This window comes from Chlorocebus sabaeus, chromosome 20 (assembly GCF_047675955.1).
Source record: "Chlorocebus sabaeus isolate Y175 chromosome 20, mChlSab1.0.hap1, whole genome shotgun sequence".
NCBI classification, from domain to species: domain Eukaryota; kingdom Metazoa; phylum Chordata; class Mammalia; order Primates; family Cercopithecidae; genus Chlorocebus; species Chlorocebus sabaeus.
The window spans coordinates 7,940,958-7,956,949 of record NC_132923.1 but is presented as its reverse complement, the minus strand read 5'-3'; the positions used below and the strand labels follow the sequence as shown (position 1 = coordinate 7,956,949).

Here is a 15,992-nt window from a genome sequence, read left to right as displayed (position 1 = left end):
TCTTTCTGGCGACCACAAAGGGATGATACTTAGGGGACCCATGACCCAAAGGAAATAGACTGCAACAATGATTGGCTGACTTTTGAGTCAAGCAAACTTTTGAGTTATTGACAGCTTTGTGGTTTTTTTTTGAGATGGAGTTTTGCTCTTGTTGCTCAAGCTGGAGTGCAGTGACACAATCTCAGCTCACCGCAACCTCTACCTCCTGGGTTCAAGCGATTCTCCTGCCTTAGCCTCCTGAATAGCTAGGACTACAGGTGTACGCCACTATGCCTAGCTGATTTTTTAATGTATTTTTAGTAGAGATGGGGTTTCACCATTTTGGCCAGGCTAGTCTCGAACTCCTGACCTCAGGTGATCCACCTGCCTCAGCCTCCCAACGTGCTGGGATTATAGGCATAAGCCACCATGCCCGGCATACTGACAGCTCTTAACAATTGAGTAAAACTCCTGTGAACAAAATTTGAAGCATGTTTGTTTCTCTCTACCTGATTTCTCCAAAATCTGGAAACCAGTTGACACAATTGGAGAAACTGGTTATTTTACCAAGGCTTTGATTGGAATGGAGTGCTTTATATTAAGGAACCAAACTTGGCTGAGAGAGCCAATAAAAGCCCCTTGGGAAAACTGGCGTCATACTTTTTCCACACAGTCCCTGTACAGGGTTCCTGACCTGTGATATCACCTTTTGTCAGAACTATGAATGGCCCTTACTCATACTGATGTTTTATGACTGAGCTCTTCTCTACGACTTGGATACAAGAGACCCTAATAGGCAGGAATACCATCACCCTTATTCAACCTGAAGAAACTGCTAAAGATGGATCTTTATCCCTGTTTACCCCTGAGGATTAAGGGTTCTCTTATAAAAGGGAGGGGGGAAATGTCAGAAGCATTTAAACCAGAGCGACTCCATCTTGTATAGAGGTTGGGTAAAATTAGACTGAGATCTGCTGGGTTGCATTCCCAGTAGGTTAAGCATCCTTAGTTACAGGATAAGACAGGAGGTTGGCCAAAATACAGGTCATAAAGGCCTTGCTGACAAAACAGGTTGCAGTAAAGAAGCCGGCCAAAACCCACCAAAACCAAGATGGCAAAGAGAGTGACGTCTGGTCATTCTCACTACTACACTCCCATTAGTGCCATGACAGTTTACAAACACTATAGCAACGTCAGGAAGTGACCCTATATGGTCTAAAAATTGAAGGAACCCTTAGGTCTGGGAACTGTCCACCACTTTCCCAGAAAACTCATGTATACTCCACCCTAAGCATATAAAGAACCATAAAGATGGGCAACCAGCAGCCCTTGGGGCTGCTCTGTTTATGGAATAGCCTTTCTTTTCTTTTATTCCTTTACTTTCTTAATAAACTTCCTTTCACTTAAAAACAAATTTACCAACACTCAACCCTTGAACATTGCGTATTTTTCCATTAATTTAGGACATCTTTATTTTTTCCCAACATCTGACAGCTTCTAGTATAGAGATCCTACAAACTTTCATAAGATTTATTCTTAGGGACTAGTTACAATAGCTTTTATGAAGCTATTGTAAATTGTATTGGTTTTTATTTATTTATTTTGACACGGAATCTTGCTGTGTCGCACAGGCTGGAGTGCAGTGGGGTGATCTTGGCTCACTGTAACCTCTGACTCCTGGGTTGAAGCAATTCTCCTGCTTCAGCCTCCAATAGCTGGGACTACAGGCGTGTGCCACCACAACCAGCTAACTTTTGTATTTTTAGTAGAGACAGGGTTTCAGTCATCATGTTGGCTAGGGTGGTCTCGAACTCCTGACCTCGTGATCTGCTCTCCTCGGCCTCCCAAAGTGCTGGGATTATAGGCATAAGCCACTGCACCTGGCCTTGTAATAGTTTTTAAATTTCACTTTCTACTTGGTTGTTGCTAATATATTAAAATGTACTCAATACATTAATTTTTATATACTGACCATCTTTCCATTAATCTTACTAAATTCACTTATATCTGTAGAAATTTCCATGTGTATAATAATGTCATCTGTGAATAACGGTAGTTAAATTTTTTTCATTTCTAATCTTTATACTTTTTTCCTTTTCTTATTGTATTGGTTAGAATCTTCAAATGTAAATGTGACAGTGGATATCCTTATTTATGTACAATGGTAGCTAAAGATTTTTAAAAAATGGATGCCCTTTAGCAGATTTGTTAGTTCCTTTTTATTCCTAGTTTGCTGAGTTTTAATTATGAATGAGCACTGAATACTGTTTAATGCTTTTTCTACTTCTATTGAGACAGTATGTCTTTAGTCTGTTCATGTGATAAAATTACATTGGTTTACACTGATTTTTGAATGTTAAACCAAACATTTTTTATTTTATTCCTGGAATAAACCCCACATGGCCATGATGTATTAACCTTTGTATTTATTGTTAAATTTTATTTGTTGATATTTTATTTAGGATTTTTGTGTCTATGTTCATGGAAGACATTGGCCTATATTTTTTCTTTCTGTTAACATCCTGGTTAGGCTTTAGAAGAAGGTAACACTAGTTTTATAGAAGCAAAGAGTTTATAAGTGGTACTGCCATTATTTCTTCTTGTCTTCATTTTCTTTAATAGACATAGGGTCTCTGTCACCCAGGCTGGAGTGCAGTTGCATCATCACAGAAAACTACAGCCTCGAACTTCTGGGCTCAGGCGATCCTCTCACCTCAGTCTCCCAAGTAACACCATCACACCCAGCTAATATTTAAATTTTATCTTAAAATTTTTGTTGAGACAGGTCTCACCATCTTGCCCAGGCTGGTCTTGAACTCCTGGGCTCAAGCAATCCTCCCACCTCTACCTCCCTAAGTGCTGGGATTGCAGGTGTGAGCCACCGCGCCTAGCCTATTTGTTCTTTAAGTATGTGGAAGAATTATCAGTGAAGACATCCGGCTCTCCAGGTTCTTTTGTTAGATATTTTTAGTTATATTTTCAATTTTGGGGGTACATGTGCAGATTTTCTATTTTGTCTTATGTCATGTTTGGAAAGGTATGTTTTTCTTTTTCTTTTTCTTTTGAGACTGAGTCTTGCTCTGTCGCCCAGGCTGGAGTGCAGTGGCGCGATCTTAGCTCACTGCAACCTCTGCCTCGCGGGTTCAAGCGATTCTCTGCCACAGCCTCCTGAGTAGCTGGGATTACAAGCGTCCACCACCACGCCCGGCTAATTTTTGTATTTTTGGTAGAGATGGGGTTTCACCATCTTGGCCAGGCTAGTCTTGAACTCCTGATCTCGTGTTCCACCCACCTCGGTTTCCCAAAGTGCTGGGATTAGAGGAGTGAGCCACCATGCCCGGCCAGAATGTTTTTCAAAGAATTTGTTCATTTCATCTAACTTTTCATATATAAAGTTGTTCACAGTAATTGATAAACTGTGGCAAATTCACACAAAGGAGTATTAACTACACATTAAAAAGCAACAAACCACTAATGCATTCAACATGGATGAACTGCAAAAACATGTTTTTAACATGAAAGAGGCCAGACACAAAATAATATATTCACATGAAGTTCTGGAATAGGTAAAACTCATCTGTGGCAAAGGAAATCAGATCAGCACTTGCCTTGGGGGATTGGGAGATCGACTTAAAAGGTAACTTTCTGAAATGATAAAGTGTGTCATATTTTCATAGGGGTGTGGGTTATATGGGTGTATACATTTGAAAAAATTAATGGAAATGTACACTTAAGATCTAGGTATTTCTCTGTATATGAATTATAATTTTTAAAAACTTAACAAAAAAACCCCAAAGTTGTTCACAGTATCCTCATATAATATTTTTAAAATTATTTTTTAGGTGTGATTTTTTTGCTTCTCAATTAGATGCTAATCTGTTTGAGGAGAAGGGACCTCCAGATTCACTTATTTTTATTTCTCTTTGTGAGAAATGCACCAGGTATGTAATAAGCATGCAGTAGAGTGGCTGAATGAACTGATACGAGAAGATCCATGTAACACAGTGCCTAGCACATAAGAACTCAATAAATACTAGGTATTATTAATATTATTATTTTTTCGAGATGGAGTCTTGCTCTGTCACCCAGGTTGGAGTACACTGGTGTGATCTCAGCTCACTGCAACCTCAGCCTTCCGAGTTCAAGCAGTTCTCCTGCCTCAGCCTCCCAAGTAGCTGGGATTACAGGTGCACGCTACCATGCCTGGCTAAGTTTTGTATTTTTAGTAGAGATGGGTTTCATCATGTTGGTCAGGCTGGTCTCAAACTCTTGACCTCGTGATCCGCCCACCTTGGCCTCCCAAAGTGCTGGGATTACAGGCGTGAGCCAACGCACCCGACCCATTATTATTTTTTGTTTCTGATTTTTTCTTGCTGTTTTGTCCAGACTGGCCTCAAACTCCTGGGCTCAAGTGCTCCTCTCACCTCAACCTCTCAAATAGCTGAGACTACAGGCGCGTACCACCACCCTGGTTATCATTATTATCATTATTACATTTTTCTAGGACATAAATCCTGAAACTACTTGCATGACAAACAACAAACAAAAACACCAAACAAGCAAAACAAACAAACATAAAAACAAAACACAAATAAAAACAAAAATATCTGTCTGGGAGTGAGAAGTTAGGGTGAAATGAAGCTTACTCTGCCCATGGGATCTGGGGTAATGGGGAATAGCCTGAGCTGCTTTGTGTAAGCTGACTGACACTGTGGAAAGATCAATCCCTTGCTGCATTCAATGCCTATTCTGTTGGATTCTTGGCTTCACCTTTTCCTGCTTCCTTACCATTTCTGCATTTCACAATTTGGGTCACAGCTGTGGTTGATGAATCGGGCCTCATTTCCCATGCGGTAACTGTCAATCACCATCCCACTATCCAGGTTCAGGCAGTAGTGGTCACTGTGATTATGATACTGCTCAATCATCCTGTTCCTAAAGAGAAGATAAATGTTTGAAAGGCAATTAAAGAGTAGCTGAAAGTAAATTTTGAATCTTCCATTCTCCATTCTAATCTTATACCTTTGCATTTTATTAGAATACCATCATTTACCACTGTACCTGAATTCCTGTTCGCTGACAACCTCCCCCAGGTATTCAATGATGAACTGCCCAGCTTTTAGGGGCTCTTTGGTTCTGATTCCCCAACCTTTTTCCTCAGCTCGAAATCGTTCTAGACATTGCACCCATTCATGCCTCTGTATCCTCTGGTTACAGCATTGCTCGCCACATGGGCAAGTGTTGGGGGAACACTCAGCAAAGATCATTCTAGAAAAAAAAGGAATATATACATCAATTTACATGATACATACCTTGATGCATCCATTTTTAAAGTTTACAAACATTTAAAAATGAATACATGAAATCAATTTTTATTTAATAAAAGTACCCAAATCACTAAGATTAAAATAATAAATGTCAAAAATTAATAATATTCAGAATTTCCAAGTCAGGTTACAAATCCTGAATGCTTCTTGTAAATGATTAAGCTAACTGTCCACTCAGCATCCTGGGTAAACATTGTCATATTTATCTGTTCAAAGAATAAGGCCAGGCACGGTGGCTCATTCCTGTAATCCCAGCACTTTGGGAGGCTGAGGTGGGTGGATTACCTGAGGTCAGGAGTTCAAGACTAGCCTGGCCAACATGGTGAAACCCTGTCTCTACTAAAAATACAAAAATTAGCTGGGTGTGGTGGTGTGTGCCTGTAATTCCAGCTACTTGGGAGGCTGAGGCAGGAGAGTCCCTTGAACCTGGGAGGTGGAGGTTGCAGTGAGCAGAGATCGCACCACGGCACTCTAGCCTGGGTGACAGAGTGAGATTCCATCTCAAAATAAATAAATAAATAAATAAATAACTGTGATCCAAAGAAGAATCAGTAATTTGATGATGATTTCACTGCACTCTTATTTTGAAGCACTCATGCCCATTTACTGATTTTAAAAAAATTGTGGTAAAATACCTAATTTACTTTTCTTTCTTTTTTTTTTTTTTGAGATGGAATCAGGCTCTGTTGCCCAGGCTGGAGTGTACTAGCACAATCTCGGCTCACTGCAAACTCCACTTTTCAGGTTCAAGTGATTCTCCTGCCTCAGCCTCCCGAGTAGCTGGGATTACAGATGTGCGTCACTGCGCCCAGCTATTTTTTGCATTTTCAGTAGAGACAGGATTTTACCATGTCGGCCAGGCCGGTCTCAAACTCCTGACCTCAGGTGATCCACCCGCCTCGGCATCCCAAAGTGCTGGGATTACAGGCTTGTGAACCACTGCACCCGGTCCCTAATTTACTCTTATTTATTATTTTTGAGACGGAGTCTCACTCCATTGCCCAGGCTGGAGTGCAGTGGCATGATCTCGGCTCACCGCAATCTCTGTCTTCCAGGTTCAAGCAATTCTACTGCCTTAGGCTCCCGGGTATCTGGGATTATAGGCGCATACCACCACACCCGGGTAATTTTTGTATTTTTAGTAGAGATGGGGTTTCACCATGTTGGCCGGGCTGGTCTCGAACTCCTGACCTGAAATGATCCACCCACCTCAGCTTCCCAAAGTGCTGGGATTACTGGCGTGAGCCACTGCACCTGGCCAGTTTTGTTTTGTTTTTTAAAATTTATTTTTATTTTTATTTTTTTTGAGGCAAAGTCTCGCTCTGTCACCCAGGCTTGAGTGCAGTGACGCGATCTCGTTCACTGCAACCTCTGCCTCCTGGATTCAAGGGATTCTCCTGCCTCAGCCTCCCAAGTAGCTGGGATTACAGTCATGCACCACTACGCCCAGCTAATTTTTGTATTTGTAGTAGAGACGAGGTTTTGTCATGTTGGCCAGGCTGGTCTCGAACTCCTGGCCTCAAGTGATCCACCCACCTCAGCCTCTCAAAGTTCTGGGATTACAGGCATAAGCCATTGTGCCCAGCCTTTTGTTTTAATTAAAGAGGGGAAGTCTCCCTCTGTCACCCAGACTGGGGTACAGTGGCCTGATCACAGCTTACTGTAGCCTCAAACTACTTGGCTCAAGGGATCCATCCTGCCTCGGCCTCCTGAGTAGGTGGGATTATAGGCATGAACTATCACACCCGGCCTTAACCATTTTTAAGAGTACAGTTCAGTGACATTAGGTATATTTGCTGCTGTTGTATTACAGGAATTTTGTATTACGTTAATTGAAATGACATTTCCAGGCTATATGACTAGCTGAACTCATAATAGTTAGTGAATTAACAAGTTAAAAATTCTAGCCGGGTGCAGTGGCTCATGCCTGTAATCCCAGCACTTTGGGGGGGCAGAGGCAGGAGGATCACGTGAGGTCAGGAGTTCGAGAGCAGCCTGGCCAACGTGGCAAAACCTCATCTCTACTAAAAATACAAAAATTAGCCGGGCATGATGGTGTGTGCCTCACTGCAATGTCCGCCATACAAGTTCAAGAGATGCTCCTGTCTCAGCCTCCCGAGTAGCTGGGACTATAGGCACATGCCACCATGCCCAGCTAACGTTTTATATTTTTGGTAAAGATGGGGCTTTTCCATTTTGCCCAGGATGGTCACAAACTCCTGGACTCAAGTGATCTGCCCACCTTGGCCTTCCAAAATGCTGGATTACAGGCATAAGCCAACATGCCTGGCCTTAAGCATGATTAAAACAAGGAATGATCAAGAAAATAATCATCAAAATATCATGTTATGTTTAAAATCATGATTTTAAAGGCCGGGCACGGTGGCTCATGCCTGTAATCCCAGCACTTTGGGGGGCAGAGGTGGGAGGATCACGTGAGGTCAGGAGTTTGAGACTAGCCTGGCCAACACAGCGAAACCTCGTCTCTACTAAAAATACAAAAATTAGCCAGGTGTGGTGGCAACTGTAATCCCAGCTACTCGGGAAGCTGAGGTAGGAGAATCGCTTGAACCTGGGAGGCAGAGGCTGCAGTGAGCTGAGATGGTGCCACTGCACTCCAGCCTGGGTGACAGAGCGAGACTCTGTGTCTCAAGAAAAAAGAAAAAAAAATTAAGTTTTGTAAAGAAAATATGTAACAGTTTATACCTTAAAGTACTTTCAGAGTGATCTGACTTATTCTTCACAAAAATACCACCACGATTCTAAAGGGCACACGGCACACAGTGTCAAATCATATAAATAGGAAGCAGAGAAAGTATCGAGTGGATTATTCTTCAATTTAAGATAATCAGCTTCAGCTGTAAAGAAGGCAGTGCTGTAACATCAAATTCAACCACCTTTAACTATTCCTTTTGCTGACTTCTTTGGTACATGAATATTATTGAACACCCCTCTTGAAACGTCTTCCTTTTTTGGCTTTCTTTATTTTTTATGATACTGGATTTCCCACCTTGCCAATAACAATTCCTGTCTTTTCTGGTAGAAATCCATTTTTCCTCTACCATATTCCTTTTCTCTAGAGAGCTCATCTATAATCATGGCTTCAAATGTAACCTCTAATTCATAATATTCCACACCTATATTTTCTTTTTTTTTTTTTTGACACAGGGTCTCACTCTGTCACCCAGCCTGGAGTACAGTGGCGTGATCACAGCTTACTGTAGTCAGGCTCAAGCGATCCTCCTACCTCAGCCTCCCAAGTAGCTGGGACTGCAGGCGTGTACCACCATGACTGCTAACTTTTGTATGTTTTGTAGAGATGGGGTTTTGCCATGTTGCCCAGGCTGTTCTCAAACTCCTGACCTCAAATGATCTGCCCACCTCAGCCTCCCAAACTGTTGGGATTACAGACGTGAGTCACTGTGCTTCGCTGGCACCAAGTATTTTCATAATACCTAATAACACATACTATAAACTGCATACGGATTAAAAAAAAAAAAAAAACCCTGAAGTATAAATAAAAGAGTGCTCAGATAAGAGAGATTTAAATTTTAAAAGATTTCTTCCAGGGAATAATCATTCAGAGGTTACTGAAAATTTGTCTAGAGTTCAAGGCATTGAAATATATTCCCCATTTGTTTTGATAACCAGAACAGTCCTTAAATTATATAAAAGCAAAACATGTTTCTATTTGTTGTGTCTGGAAACCAAACTAAATTTACCAAAATCTGAAATTAGATGCTGTAAACTACAATGTGAGGTATTTGATTTAGTACAATTTGCCATTATCTTTAGCCAGATAATGGCCTTGAAAAATGAGAGTTGGCCGGACGCAGTGGCTCACGCTTGTAATCCCAGCATTTTGGGAGGCCGAGGGGAGAGGATCCCCCAAGGTTAAGAGGTCGAGACCAGCCTGGCCAACATGGCGAAACCCTGTCTCTACTAAAAATACAAAAATTATTAGCTGGGTGTGGTGGCAGGTGCCTGTAATCCCGGCTACTCAGAAGGATGAGGCAGGAGAATCGCTTGAACCTGGGAGGCAGAGGCTGCAGTGAGCTGAGACCATGCCACTGCACTCCAGCCTGGGCAACAGGAGCGAAACTTCGTCTCAAAAAAAGAAAAAAAAGAAAAATGAGAGAGTTGCACCCCAGCCAGCTACTAAACGTAGGTCTAGGTTGTCCCTCATATAGTGAGATTTAAGGGTCCAGGAGTTCAGGACAGGCCTGGGCTAAGTATCGAGATCCCGTCTCTATGTTAAAAATAAATAAATAAATTAGCCAGGCGTGGTGACATGCGCCTTTAGTCTCAGTTACTCAGGAGGCTAACAGGGGAGGATTGCTTGAGTCCAGGAGGTCGAGGTTGTAGTGAGCTGTGATGGCGACACTGCACTCCAGCCTGAGCAACAGAGTGATACCCTGTGTCATAAATAAATAAAAATACTGAGCTTTTGGACCACACTGTTTAATAAAAGTGTGCATTTAAAATATTTGTGAGTAAAGAAAATCAGTATGCAAAACACTATGTGAAACTGTATGTACATAAAATGACAAAGTGAATTTACAGTGATGCAGGTAAGGTAGAATTTCCCAACTGGCATGCTGAAGCAGGAAGAACTAAAACATTAATTTCCTTCAGACCACATGCACAGTTGACTAGAGAAGAAGGAAACTATCTTTAGCCATGAGAACTATCCAGAACAGGAAATGATGTAAAATTCACTGATTCTTTTTTATTTTGCTGCAAATGTGCATTGTCACTAAAACAACGAATTCTATATCCACTCCTTTGTCTATCAGACATTTCCATTTTGAAATTTCAGTGCCATTTAAAATTATATAGTCTCTTGGCTAGGTGTAGTGGCTCATGCCTGTAGTCCCAGCTACTTGGGAGGCTGAGGTAGGAGAATCACTTGAACCTGGGAGGTAGAGGTTGCAGTGCGCTGAGATTGCGCCACCGCACTCCAGCCTGGCGACAGAACATGACTCCGTCTCAAAAAAATAAATTAAAAAAATACAAAAATTAGCCAGGCATGGTGGTGGGCACCTGTAATCTCAGCTACTCAGGAGGCTGAGGCAGGAGAATCGCTTGAACCTGGGAGGCAGAGGTTGCAGTGAGCCAAGATCGCGCCACTGCACTCCAGCCTGGGTAACAGAGCTAGACTCCATCTCAGAAAAAAAAAAAAAAAAAAAAATTACATAGACTCAAATCAAAGTCATAATTCATAATTCTTTTTTTTTTTTTTTGGGGGAGATGGAGTTTCCTTCTTGTTGCCCAGGCTAGAGTGCAATGGCACGACCTTGGCTCACCGCAACCTTTGCCTCCCAGGTTCAAGCAATTTTCCTGCCTCAGCCTCCCCAGTGGCTGGGATTATAGGCAGGAGCCACCACGCCTGGCTAATTTTGTATTTTTAGTAGAGATGGGGTTTCTCCATGTTGGTGAGGCTGGTCTCGAACTCCTGACCTCAGGTGATCCACCCACCTCAGCCTCCCAAAGTGCTTGGATTACAGGCATGAGCCACCATGCCAGCCAAATTCATAATTCTTACCTCTAATTCAGTTAGATTCCATACTTCATCGTCAGAGAGAGGAAGAACCTAGGAAGGTACCTAGGACTGTGCTTAATGTTTTATGAGCTGGGCACGGTATCACATGCCTATAGTTCCAGCTACTCAGGAGGCTGAGGTGGGAGGACTACTTGAGCCCAGGAGTTTGAATCCAGCCTGGGCAACACAGTGAGACCCTATCTTTAAAAAAAAAAAAAAAAAAAAAAGGCCAGGCGCAGTGGCTCAAGTCTGTAATCCCAGCACTTTGGGAGGCCGAGGCGGGTGGATCACGAGGTCAGGAGATCGAGATCATCCTGGCTAACACGGTGAAACCCCGTCTCTACTAAAAAATACAAAAAACTAGCTGGTCGAGGTGGCAGGCGCCTGTAGTCCCCGACACTCAGGAGGCTGAGGCAGGAGAATGGCGTAAACCCGGGAGGCGGAGCTTGCAGTGAGCTGAGATCTGGCCACTGCACTCCAGCCTGGGCGACAAAGCAAGACTCCATCTCAAAAAAAAAAAAAAAAATACCCCCAAGCCAAAACTTCACAAACATTGTTTATGAACAGTCTCATATAATTCCCATGAACCCTCCATAGAGAAGGTAAGGTATTACTTTTATTAGATGCGTTAAATAACTTTCCTCAGGTCTCATAAATAGTAAAAGGACTGGCCGGGCGCAGTGGCTCACGCCTGTAATCCTAGCACTTTGGAAAGCCGAGGTGGGCAGATCACCAGTTCAGATTGAGACCATCCTGGCTAATACGGTGAAACCCCGTCTCTACTAAAAATACAAAAAAATTAGTCAGGTGTGTTGGCGGGAGCCTGTAGTCCCGGCTATTAGGGAGGCTAAGGCAGGAGAACGGCGTGAACCTGGGAGGCAGAGCTTGCAGTGAATTAAGATCGCGCCACTGCACTCCAGCCTGGGCAACAGTGCGTGACTCCATCTCAAAAAAAAAAAAAAAGTAAAAGGATTTAAACCAACCAAGGCGCACACAAGACTAAATCTCATTCATTTTCTGTTTCTGTATTCTGCCCACCCACTATAGTTTATGTATCTTTATGCAACTTCTTGAAGAAAAATGAAAGAGCCTATTTAACTGTACCCTCCAAAGGAAGTGTTGTATGTATACCTTAAAGCCTATGCTTTAGAGAAATCAAAGCATGACAGTACCTATTGAGGCAGTCATCAACACAGCCCTTCCTGGTGTCATCATCTGGCTTCTTACAGTTACAGGTGGTAGCTTCGTAACCAGAAAGGGGTTTGACATCAACGTAGACATCTTGAAAAGAAAGCAAAGAATAGTTTGTGAACATAAAGGATAATTTTTCAAGTCCTAGGCTCAGAAGGACATTGATGTACAAAGGCAGAAAAAATAGCTCCCAAGTTACTCACTTGAACGAATTTTCTTATACAGTGGGACATCTGGCTTTTTGTATAGCTAGAAGAAAAGAAGAAAAATCTTGATATAGCATTTAATTTCAAATGCCAGATGGCAGCATCAATCACTAAAAATACAGGAAATTTTCTATGTGCTCTGCTCATCTGGAAATATTTACAAGACATTTTGGGTGGGATACATCTTAGGGAAACTCTTGGTGTGATCTCTTTTTACTCTGGAATAAAAGGTGAGTGAAAAAGATTCAACAGAAGCAGCACTAAATAGTTTATAGAAGTGGAATTACATGTTTCTTTGGCATGTTGTTGGACAGACTTAAATGAAAATCACACTGGAGACGAAAGCTACTCATCTGGACAAATTAAGATTCTATTTGCTTCTGTCAAAAGAAAGGAAAACAACATGCATAGGGCTTATTTAGATGTCTGGGCGGGTACATGAAATTAAAAAGATGAGTACCCTGGCTTTTCAGGTTGAGAATTGTAGCAAAACATTTCCAATTTTAATTAAAGCAATTAATTTAGTGAATAAAGGAGAGAGGGCAGGCAGGCAAAATGGAGCTCTCACATTATAATCAAGAAGACATTAGAAAGAAAAAAAAAAAAAAGAATGCATTAGAAGAGAGGCAATCTTCCAGCATTTTGCCATAAGGGACCGTACAAAACAAACAGCAACTTGCACTAAGCTAGACTGTTTATTAATATATTGGAATAATCCCACCATCATTTTCTAGTCAGTATGTTCAAAGCATTCTCTCCTTCATTGCTAAAAACTGAGACAAATACCTAACATATTAATACTCTCCGAATTCAAGAGAGGCCATTGGAGAAGAGAATGAAGAGGGGAATGTCAATTTTGGCTTTCCAAAATTAACTTTTGGTGGCATTTTGACAGAACTCAGGAAATCTATTCATCTCAATTGCGTGACTATTTCTATTTCCCAATGGTCGTTCATAATATGGGACCTGGGTGCTATAAGCTAATACAGAAATCACTGGGGGAAACTTTTCAATTTGGGAAGCAAGAGAAAAAAACCAGCACCTTCCTATTTTTAGTTACCAATATATTTAAAGATCTTTCAAAAGTGCAAGAGTGTTAAACATTTCCCTGCTTCCTTTGGTAGAAGAATCTCTTTTGCATGTGAAAAATAAATTTCAAACTGATAAGAAGGAGCCAACAAAAATAAAGTCTGAAATTTCTTAGTGCTACTGGCAATACATCTAAATTCTCCTGAGACTTGCATCAGATAGAATTCTTACAGAACAAAATATTGGCTACCAAAATAAAAGTCCAGAATAACAACAGAAGGTTGCCTGGGAAAGCAGCAACCCACTGCTATTTTGTAGTAAGAGTAAAGGCAAAAAGGTCACATTAAATATGGATGCAAATTCATTTTTCTTAGTTCTAACCTTCACAGGGACACTTCTGAAAATCTCCTAAGACGAAAACATAACAAGGAGAAAGAAAAACAGCATTTCCCCTCCCCCTTTACCATTTAAGAATGAAACCTGATAAAACAGGCTCTCTGTACCTGATTGTGTTTCCACTGCCAAAGGATATCATAAGGAAGCTGGAAGTCAATTCTCTTTTGTCTTAGATACTTTCCTGAAACAAAAAACACTATCAATTTCAGTACCTATTCTGATATTTGCTTATACAAAAGGGTCAAACAGCTACAAGAACTCATATGTACTGACTAAAAAAATAAAGATTTAATTATTTAAGGATTTTTCCACCACTAATTTTTAATTTTAGCTATTCTTTCCCACTATACTTCACATGATATAGGCTAAAGATATATTTTAAGTATAATAGTCTACATAAAACAACAAATATAGCAAAACTACAACCAATAACACACAGGTCATTATGAAGCTTATTAAATATTTTATTATTATTAAAAATTATTAAGGGTAGAACATCTGGCACCTGCTCTCCATTATTACGCATAACCTAAGGTTGATTACAAAAAGGAGAAATTCTTGTTTAAATAACTTGAGAAGTTTTCCAGGCAAATTTATGATCTTTTAACATTTTTTCCTACCTATTGAAATAGTACTTAGTAATTTTGTTCGATTTTTTTGTTTTTGTTTCATATAAAATTATTCAGCCTTAAAAAAGAATGAAATTCTTTTTTCTTCTTTTTTTTTTTTTTTTTTTTTTTTTTTTTTTTGAGACGGAGTCTGGCTCTGTCGCCCAGGCTGGAGTGCAGTGGCTGGATCTCAGCTCACTGCAAGCTCCGCCTCCTGGGTTTACGCCATTCTCCTGCCTCAGCCTCCCGAGTAGCTGGGACTACAGGCGCCGCCACCACGCCCGGCTAGTTTTTTGTATTTTTTTAGTAGAGACGGGGTTTCACCATGTTAGCCAGGATGGTCTCGATCTCCTGACCTCGTGATCCGCCCGTCTCGGCCTCCCAAAGTGCTGGGATTACAGGCTTGAGCCACCGCGCCCGGCCTTTTTCTTCTTTTTTGAGAGGAGGTTTTGCTATTGCTGCCCAGGCTGGAGTGCAATGGCACGATCTCGGCTCACTGCAACCTCTGCCGCTTGGGTTTAAGCGATTCTCCTGCCTCAGCTTCCTGAGTAGCTGGGATTATAGGCATGCGCCACTACGACCAGCTAATTTTGTAATTTTTTTTTTTTTTTTTTTTAAGTAGAGACAGGGTCTCTCCATGTTGGTCAGGCTGGTCTTGAACTCCCAACCTAAGGTGGTCTGCCTGCCTCGTCCTCTCAAAGTGCTGGGATTACAGGCATGAGCCACCACACCTGACCAAAAGAATGAAATTCTTATACATATAGTCATGTGCTGTTTTAGTCAACAATGGACTGCATATATGATGGTGGTCCCAGAAGGTAATAAGGGAGCTGAAAAATTCCTCCTAGCTGTTGTAACTTTGCAGTACAAAGTGTTAATCATATGTTTGTGGTGATGCTGCTGTAAACAAACCTATCGCACTACCAGTTGAATACAAGCATAGCAGACATAATTAGGTATAATACATAATCCTTGATAAAATGGCTTTGTTACTGGTTTATGTAAATAATATACTATACTTTTCATCATTAGAGTATACTCCTGTTTATTAAAAAACAGCCTTGGCTGGGCACGCTGGCTCATGCCTATAATCCCAGCACTTTGGGAGGCTGAGGCGGGTGGATTACTAGGTCAGGCGTTGGAGACAAGGCTGGCCAACACAGTGAAACCCTGTCTGTATTAAAAATACAAAAAATTGACCAGGCATGGTGGCTCACACCTGTAATCCCAGCACTTTGGGAGGCCGAGGCAGGTGGATCACGAGGTCAGGAGATTGAGACCATCCTGGCTAACATGGTGAAACCCCGTCTCTACTAAAAACACAAAAAAATTAGCCGGGCGTGGTGGCAGGCGCCTGTAGTCCAGCTACTCGGGAGGCTGAGGCAGGAGAATGGCGTGAACCCGGGAGGCAGAGCTTGCAGTGAGCCAAGATCACACCACTGCACTCCAGCCTGGGTGACAGAGCGAGACTCTGTCTCCAAAAAAAAAAACAAACAAACAAAAAAAAAAACAAAAAATTAGCTGGGCTTGGTGGTTGGCGCCTGTAATCCCAGCTACTCGGCAGGTTGAGGCAGGAGAACTGCTTGAACCTGAGAGGCAGAGGTTGCAGTGAGCCAAGATTGCACCACTGCACTCCAGCCCGGGCGATAGTGCGAGACTCCGTCTCAAAAAAAAACCCAAAAAAACCAAAAATCAAACAAACGAAAAACCACCC

At 41.6% G+C, this 15,992-nt stretch overlaps 1 protein-coding gene across 5 annotated transcripts in view; it reads right to left on the bottom strand.

Moving 5' to 3' along the window:
• Positions 1-15,992, bottom strand: part of ASH1L (ASH1 like histone lysine methyltransferase) — a 220,747-nt gene that overhangs the window by 30,836 nt on the left and 173,919 nt on the right. For all 5 annotated transcript variants that reach the window (XM_073008291.1, XM_007976839.3, XM_037997810.2 and 2 more), the window contains 5 exons: positions 13,778-13,851; positions 12,243-12,288; positions 12,021-12,129; positions 5,041-5,247; positions 4,768-4,914 (listed from right to left, as the gene is read on the bottom strand). In XM_073008291.1, coding sequence (XP_072864392.1) covers positions 4,768-4,914; positions 5,041-5,247; positions 12,021-12,129; positions 12,243-12,288; positions 13,778-13,851 — 583 coding nt within the window. The remainder of the gene's footprint in view (positions 1-4,767; positions 4,915-5,040; positions 5,248-12,020; positions 12,130-12,242; positions 12,289-13,777; positions 13,852-15,992) is intronic.